This window comes from Nanorana parkeri, unplaced genomic scaffold (genome assembly GCF_000935625.1).
Source record: "Nanorana parkeri isolate BGI_ZX_2015 unplaced genomic scaffold, ASM93562v1 scaffold685, whole genome shotgun sequence".
NCBI classification, from domain to species: Eukaryota; Metazoa; Chordata; class Amphibia; order Anura; family Dicroglossidae; genus Nanorana; species Nanorana parkeri.
Genome location: NW_017306953.1, coordinates 409,820 through 417,949, shown reverse-complemented (window position 1 = coordinate 417,949; position 8,130 = coordinate 409,820). Strand labels below are relative to the sequence as shown.

Here is an 8,130-nt window from a genome sequence, read left to right as displayed (position 1 = left end):
TGCAGGAGATGGTCGGAGACTATGGCGGTGCTGCAGGAGATGGTCGGAGACTATGGCCGTGCTGCAGGAGATGGTCGGAGACTATGGCCGTGCTGCAGGAGATGGTCGGAGACTATGGCCGTGCTGCAGGAGATGGTCGGAGACTATGGCCGTGCTGCAGGAGATGGTCGGAGACTATGGCCGTGCTGCAGGAGATGGTCGGAGACTATGGCCGTGCTGCAGGAGATGGTCGGAGACTATGGCCGTGCTGCAGGAGATGGCCGGAGACTGCAATCATAGGAGTTGTTGGAGACTGGGGACATATTACATGAGGCTGCTAGTGATCAGTGCTATTGCAGCCCCTGTAGAGCGCATTTAATATTTCGTTTAAAAAAAACAAAACACATCAATAATATATAGACTGCACAGGATACAGTTGGGTAGAGTGAAATAAATGAAGCTATTTACCTGCTAGAAGCCAATCTAAGGAATGTTTCCCTTTATTGGCATGAGTAAGCACCAATGCCCCGACTGTCACTACCTTCAGGAGCCTGGGGGGGCTGCACAAGAAGTGCCAAGGGTGGCAGGTTGGGCATCAGGCCCATTTACAGGTCAGGCAGGAAGGACTGGTTCTCTTTAATGTAATCCTGCTCGCAAAAATTCAGTTTTGTATTCTGTTTCTTATTACAGAACGTCCCTGGAGCCCCCACAATGGAAGGTGAAGCGGTGGATGGAGCACCAACTGAGTACCCCATGCATCCTCCCCCAGCAATGAGAGTGCCATTGTTACCCATGGATCCTAGAGCGCCTTTCTTCAGGAGACCTTTCCCCATGCCCCCGCCTCCAATGGACATGTATGGACCCCCAGGCTACCCGGGCCTTCCACCACACATTGCGAGTATGTCAGATTGGTTTGTACATCGGCATGTGTTCTTTTCATAGATGATCAACATGTGTTGCTTACAGTGGACCTGAACTGAAGATTTGTGATCTTGTAGGGATCTAGAAATGGTGATTGAGCCCTAATGGATTTACCTTTTTTTGTTTAATTCCTCATTTAAAGCACGTTCTGTGCCTTGAGCCTCATAGCACGAGATGACCTCAATGCGGCTGCCTGTGACTGATAGTCTCGTGATATTTAGTGATGTCACTATTGTGCTGCTCATGACGCCTTGCTGGAGTGGAAGCTGTACCTGAGGACATGAAGTGCAAAAATCTCTCTGCATTCAGTCTATGGATCTGTGCTTTCTCCACCCCCGCTGCTGCTTCTATATCATTACCCCTCCAGTCATCAAGGGGGAAGCTTTCACATGGGGAAGCAAAGCCCCGCCTCTACCAAGATGGCTGATTCCACATAGAGAAACAGTACATTAGTAAAAGGGGAAAAGATCGGCTGTAGGGAGCCTAGAGGCCAGTGGTGGCGAACCTTGGCACTCCAGCTGTGCCAAAACTACAAATCCCAAGATGCATCTGCCTCTGGGAGTTATGTATGTGGCTGTCAGAGCCTTGCAATGCCTCATGGGACTTGTAGTTCCAAAACAGCTGGAGTGCCAAGGTTCGCCATCACTGCTATAGGCAATCCTGTTGACTAGTACTTTGCCCGGTTCTTAAAATGCAGGTTAGGGATGCACCGATGCAGTTACCGAGTATTTGGGCGAGTACTAATGCGCCGATGCCTAGCCAGATACCTGAACTTCCGGTATCGGGAAGCTAGGCGGCGAGTCATTATACGGTGCCCGGCTTCCTGATTGGCCGGGAAGCTGGCTCCTTGCTCCCTCGTAACCAGGCCACCCGGCTTCCTGATTAGCAGGGAAGCCATCTCCATGCTTCCTCATCACCAGGTGGTGCAGCATGGAGCCGGCTTTCTGGCAAATCAGGCAGCTGGGTGCCGTGTAATGACTCACTGCCCGGCTTCCTGATTTGTCGAGAAGCTGGCCAATCAGCTTTCTGAATGGACGGAAAGCTGGCTCCATGCTTCCTCGTCACCTGGTGATGAGGAAGCATGGAGACCGCTTTCCTGCTAATCGGGAAGCCAGGTGGCAAGTCTTTACACGCCGCACGGCTTCCTTGATGGGACTTTCGGTATCGGTGCATACCTAGTTCAGGTCCTCTTTAAGTGAATGTGACTGTCTTAAAAGACGCCTATCCTTTACCTGCTCTATCCAAAACGATATAAAAGAAAGTTTGGCTTTATTAAAAGTCCATTATCACCTTTGTAAAATGTATAACATATTTTCTTTCTTTTACCTCCTAGTGAGAGGTCCTCTGCCACCACCTCTGCAACGCTACCCTTATGCGATGCCTCCTGAAGCCTTCTACCCCCCACAGCACCTACATCATCATCCTCCTCCCCAAAATGACCATCCTTCAGAGATGCAGCCTGCGCCTCCACCACCCAGCGACTCCGCCTCCCACAACCTCTCCCAAACACAAACTTGACAACGCTCTGCCAGGAAAAGACTTTTTTTCCCCCCGAATGATCTCTAGGATATTATATTTATAGTTTTTGGTTCAGAAGATATTTTAGCATCTGTTTGAAAGGAAAAGTGATAATTTAACTGTGAATAACGAGTCTTAAGTGAATGGCAAGCATGTGGGATTTTAATTTGACCGGTTTGTTTAGAATGTAAACGAGCAAAGCATTTTGTTTATTTTTAAGAGTTTTGATGAACCTATTTTCACTAGCTTCCATTTTATGTTCTGATTTCTTCTTCCATTGACTTCAATGAAGATTCCCCAATACATCGTTGCTTGAGCTGGTCTCTACCCATCATCTATCCAGATCGATTTCTTAGCCTGACGTTGAAGGGTTTTAACTGGATGCCGTTGGACTGGATGTGCGGGGCTAGCCTGGACTAATGACCTTTGGGCGCTTTCCAAACTACAAGTACGGGTGAAAGTCAGCTGTGGAGTGTTTTCCAGGTCCCGAGCCGTGGCATTGCCTCAACACTTTCCTTGTCCCTGAATACTAACTGCATGTCCGCTTAGGTTAACGTGTTTCTGGGGACCCGCCCACTTCATCAGAACCTACTCGTACTTGCCCAAATGCTCCCGATACCGGAACCTCCGGTATCAGGAAGCTGTGTGGCGAGTCACTATACGCAGCCCGGCTTTCTGATTGGCCGAGAAGCTGGCTCCATGCTGCCTTGTCACCAAGGGAACATGGAGACGGCTTCAGGCCAATCAGGAAGCCAGGCGGTGTGTACTGACTCGCACCCCGGCTTCCTGATTGGCTGGGAAGCTGGCTCCATGGTCCCTCATCACCAAGTGACAAAGGAAACATGGAGCCGGCTTCTGGGCCAATCAGGAAGCCAGGTGGTGTGTAACGAGTCACCCCCCAACCCTGGCTTCATGATTGGTCGGGAACATGGCCATTCAGGAAGCCCTGCGGATTCCCGATTGGCCAGAAAGCCGGCCCCGTGCTTCCTCGTCACCTGGCAAAGAGCGAGCATGGAAATGGCTTCCTTAATGGGACTTCCGGTATCAGGATCGGCGAATACCAAAAATATATATTTGTGGTCAGAGTTACTTAGGCTTCCGAACCTACATGACCCCTACTGATACCAACCTGCTGTGTGCCATGATTTTGTGGTCAGCGTGCCAAATAAGTGGGCACGCTCTAGTGAAATGATAGAACCTGGGGAAGGGCTGGAGGGTCAAGCGCGACCTCGCTGTGACGTGCCCTGAAGCTCCCTGTCTCCCTTCTTAAGGGGAGGAGAGCCGCCGCAACTCCTCCCACAAACACGGCCAAGATACCTTGGCCTATTACATATATATTGGAACTCTACCGAAAAACCTGTATCGGTGCATCCATCCGTACTACACTGGCCCCTGGCAGCTCAGCCACCAGAATTGATTCACTTTTTTTGAAGCACCTTTTCATTTTATAAGCGTTCAGTGTTTTGGGGGTGGAGTCTATCAGCATGGTACATCTTGCCTTGGGAATCTCTACACTCTTCCTTGCAGAAGCGCTCCAAGTCTGTCAGATTGTGAGGGCATTTCCTGTGCACTCTGCAGGTCCCCCCCAAAGATTTTCTATCGGATTCAGGTCTGGGCTCTGGTGGGGCCGTGCCAAAACTTTGATCTTCTGGTGAAGCCATACTGTTGTTGATGTGGCGGTATGCTTTGGGTCGTCATGCAGAAAGGTGAAGTTCCTCTTCATCTTAGAAGAGGCCTGAAGGTTTTGTGCCAAAATTGACTGATATTTGGAACTGTTCACAAGTCCCTCCACCTTGACTAAAGCCCCAAAGCACAATGCTGCCGCCACCACCATCCCTCAGTGTGGGCATGGTGTTCTTTTCTCTATCCTCCATTGAGGGACACCACTCTGGAGACTGCAGAGTTATGCTGCTTACTTTCATCTTGGTTTGATTTTTATCACATCTCAAACACCGGACATTTTTACAGGGGTGTGAAGACTATTTATATCAACCGTATGCCACAGGAAATGATCGAAGACTACAGGCACATGAGATGGTCAGAGTGCAAACATACTCTAAGAAACATTGGAACATGTATCAGGAGATAGCCAGAGACTGGGGACATGTTACTGGTAGAGATCACGGCTATTAGTCTCTTTACAAATCAAAATGGTTCCAAGCGCACTAGGCCGAACACAGGAACCAAGTATCAGGTGTGCATGGGTGACACCGAGGAACCGGTTCCTTATCTGCTGGGTAGAGAATAGTCAGCCTATCCCAGCTCAGCTGGTAGGTAAGGGGGGGTCCCCCTGCAGTGGGAAGACACTGAGGGGGTACCATGAAGGACTTTACAGGAACCGAGGGCAGGGGATTTCCCTGAGTTGTGGCCAGGATGGGGCAAAGCTCCAGAGACAAAGTTGACACATGGACTGGAGCAAGGGATCAGGGGTGAGAGGAACCCAAAGAGACTGGGGAAGGTGCATTAATCTGTGCAGTAGGACAGGGATATAAGGAGCAGCTGAAATGGGCTCCAGAGGCAACGAACCTAAAGGGGCGCACTCTGTATCTGAATATCAAACGGGCAAACTCCCTAAAGGACCTGCCAGGGTACACCATCAGCCCCCCCCCAGTTCTTGTAGAAGTTACCTTCACGTAGAAGGCTTTTCAGAGGGTCTAGCCCAGGGGTAGGCAACCTCGGCACTACAGCTGTTCTGAAATCACAATCCCGTAGAGTCAGGCGATGGGGGGGGCCTACAGCAGGAGATGGTAACGAAGGGATTCAGCAGACCTCTCCCTAGACTGCATACGCTCTGGCTTCCTGTGGAATCCTTGATAACGGTAAAAAGTGCAGGACCAAAGAGAGACAATGTACCTTAAAGGCCGAGTCAGATGCTCTTTGGAAATGGCATCCGCGTCCACCAGAGTGCTCTGCACATCTGCATGGAGTTCAGACCCATGCAGGACACAAGTTTACATTCCTGTAACAAGCGATAACTAAAGCACAAAGCTCCGGCCAACTATTTCAAGGAATGAATTACGAAGGGGTGGATAGAGGGGGTCTAACCCATCCTGCCGTGGTTTGACAGATTAAGGTGATAGCAAAAACAGGAAGGAGGGCAGAACCTTCCGGAGCAAACTGGTATTTTAGAAGATTCCAACTAGAATGCTTAAAACATAAGCAAGCCCTCTACCCGTTCAGCAGTTGTCCTGTTAAGTTGCGTCACTGGTGGAACAACAGTGGGTGTAGACCCCAGATAAACTGTTCCAACACTCAGGTGGGACCCAGGACCCTTCAAGCCTGCATAGAGGAATACTTCCAATAGCGGGAGCAGTGGAAAGATCTTTGCAGCTATAGAAGCTCTGAAAGACTCCAGGCGGATCCCCCAAATGCAGGGGAGCCCATACTCTTCAGAGATAGACTTTTAGGACTCTGATATCGTCACAGGTACAGATGGCCCAGTCTGTTCGAAGGCCTCCGGAAGGTCAGAGACCGACTCTGCAGCGACACACTGACATTGGGGTATACGTTGAGCCCCTGCGAACAGTGTCCACAACATCTAGGGCACGTGTGTCAAACTCAAGGCCCAGGGGCCGAATCCGACCCCCCAGGCCATTTCCTAGACTTCTACTTTCAGATCTAGGTATTAAGTTATTACTAAAACCAGTGATAATGGAATGCAGAGGCAATTATGATAAAGATTAGATACATTTATATAGTCTTACAGATACAACCGGCAACCATAATGTTGATGCGGCTCACGATTAAATTGAGTTAGACACCCCTGATCTAGGGTGAAGAGGGATGGGGACTCTGCCTCATCCAGATGGGCTGAAGGAAACGCCATGTGGACCCTTTAACTACAGGGTCAGTAGATTCCAGATATCAGTTCCCTCAGAGGATACGGAGTAGGAGCAGATGCCCCCACAATGGTAGGAGTCTTTAAACTGGGGTAACCCATAGCAGCGGGACTGTCCCCTCTACATGCAGACATGTGTCCACGGCACCGTGATGCAACTGGGCCCAAAGCGTGAGGCAGGGCATCACTTACAAATCCATCAGCTGGTGCCAATGAGGGGCGGGAGGATAACGGTGACCAGGTCACTAGGAACAGCCAGAGATCAGAGTTCCACATGCTGCTTTGCCAATCATTAAAGCATCGGGACTCATGAGTCCCTACAGCAACGGACGTGGAGGTCGGCGCGCAAACCAGCGTGGGCTGCGGTTACCTTTTTATTTTTACGACGGGATCACTTTGTTCCGTGTCTGCCCAAAACCTATGCACACGGAAGGGAGGAATTTATTAAGACTGGAGCAGCTGTGCACGGCAACCAATCAGCTTCTCTCTTTGATTTTCAAATCTTAACTTTAACAAAGTGGAGAGAGAAGCCGATTGGTTGCCATGGGCAACTGCTCCAGTTTTGATAAATTCCCTCCCACACTCGTTTTATTATTCCCACATTCCCAAAAAGTAAAAAAAAAAAAAGAAGTACATTCCGCTTGGTATTTCAATGCTTTATTCATTGATTAAAAGAATATACATTTAACATAAACCAAACATCATCAGTCATTGCTAACATTCAGCTGGCTTTCTTGTATTCTGTCAGGAGTCCCCCCAAATTTTTCCCCTGTTTTTTTTTTTTTTAAGATTTTGATTGCATTTATAAGATAAAATATCACCACATCTGGCATGTCACTCCTACAACACTGTGCCAGTGGATCCTCTATTTCCAGGAACAGGGCAAGCTCACTCTGCCCTAGCTGCCAAAAGAACAGAACGCGGCGGCGGCGGCGGGCCTATGCCGAGACTGTAGTCCCTCCCCAGCTAGTGCACAGCCAGCAGTCGGGTCCCTGGTTCTATACTGATGTACGTATAAAATTAATCGGCTTGGTACGTGTTCACTGGAGACAAAACAGTGCACACCTGTCAAAGAGCTTATTATTTAAGTTATTTATTTCGTTTTTTTTTCTTTAATATAAGATGGTAAAACCATTGTTGTAAAACACATAGAAACCTTTAACCCATAAATAGAATCTTATCTGGACATCTGTTGCATAAAATGGATTCCCCCGGAAAAGCTCACCAAAGAGTTAGCAGCCAGTTCCTCAGCACTGCTGGGCACCCAAACGTTGGCCGCTGTCAGCTTTATGCGATATTATTATTGCAGACTGTCCATGGTTTTCATTTTTAAATCGATAAATGCACAACATTCGTACCGCTTAAAACTGGAGTTCAGATGGAAGTCTCACAGAGACCACTTCCCTTACCTCGGTTGCCCTGAAAACAAGTCGGCTTTTGAAGCCGCTTAGTTAGAACAAGATATTAAAACAAACTTTGTGGAATGTTTCTTTTTTTTTTTTAAACTCGCTTTTAGGGCCGGTGCACGCCACAAACAGTGCGTTCCAGAGCGGTCTGCCTCTAAAACACACTATCGCAATCCGGCCGGCTCCCTGTGTTCAGGGGAGTAGCGCTGCCTTGAAGTCAATGGCACCGCAGCCACACTCCCTGCCTGCAGTGCGAACGCCTGCACAAGAACGCGTGGCACATTAGCGCCTGCGTACCGATCCAGTGCGATCTGCAAAAATGCTGCAAGCGCTATGTTTGCAGATCGTACTGGACGGGAATGCAGGCACCAATGTGCCACGTGTTCGGAGGCATTGCTGCGGTGTCAAGACTTCAATGTACCGCCATGCCCCTGAACGCAGGGAACCGGCCGCTTTGCGATACAGTGT

General features: G+C 49.1%; 1 protein-coding gene across 1 annotated transcript in view; it reads left to right on the top strand.

Moving 5' to 3' along the window:
* MIA2 (melanoma inhibitory activity 2) overlaps positions 1 to 2,507 on the top strand; it is a 28,171-nt gene extending 25,664 nt beyond the window's left edge. The window contains 2 exon segments of the mRNA XM_018563684.1: positions 690 to 877; positions 2,234 to 2,507. Coding sequence (XP_018419186.1) covers positions 690 to 877; positions 2,234 to 2,418 — 373 coding nt within the window. The 3' untranslated portion in view covers positions 2,419 to 2,507.
* Positions 2,508 to 8,130: the final 5,623 nt, after the last annotated feature.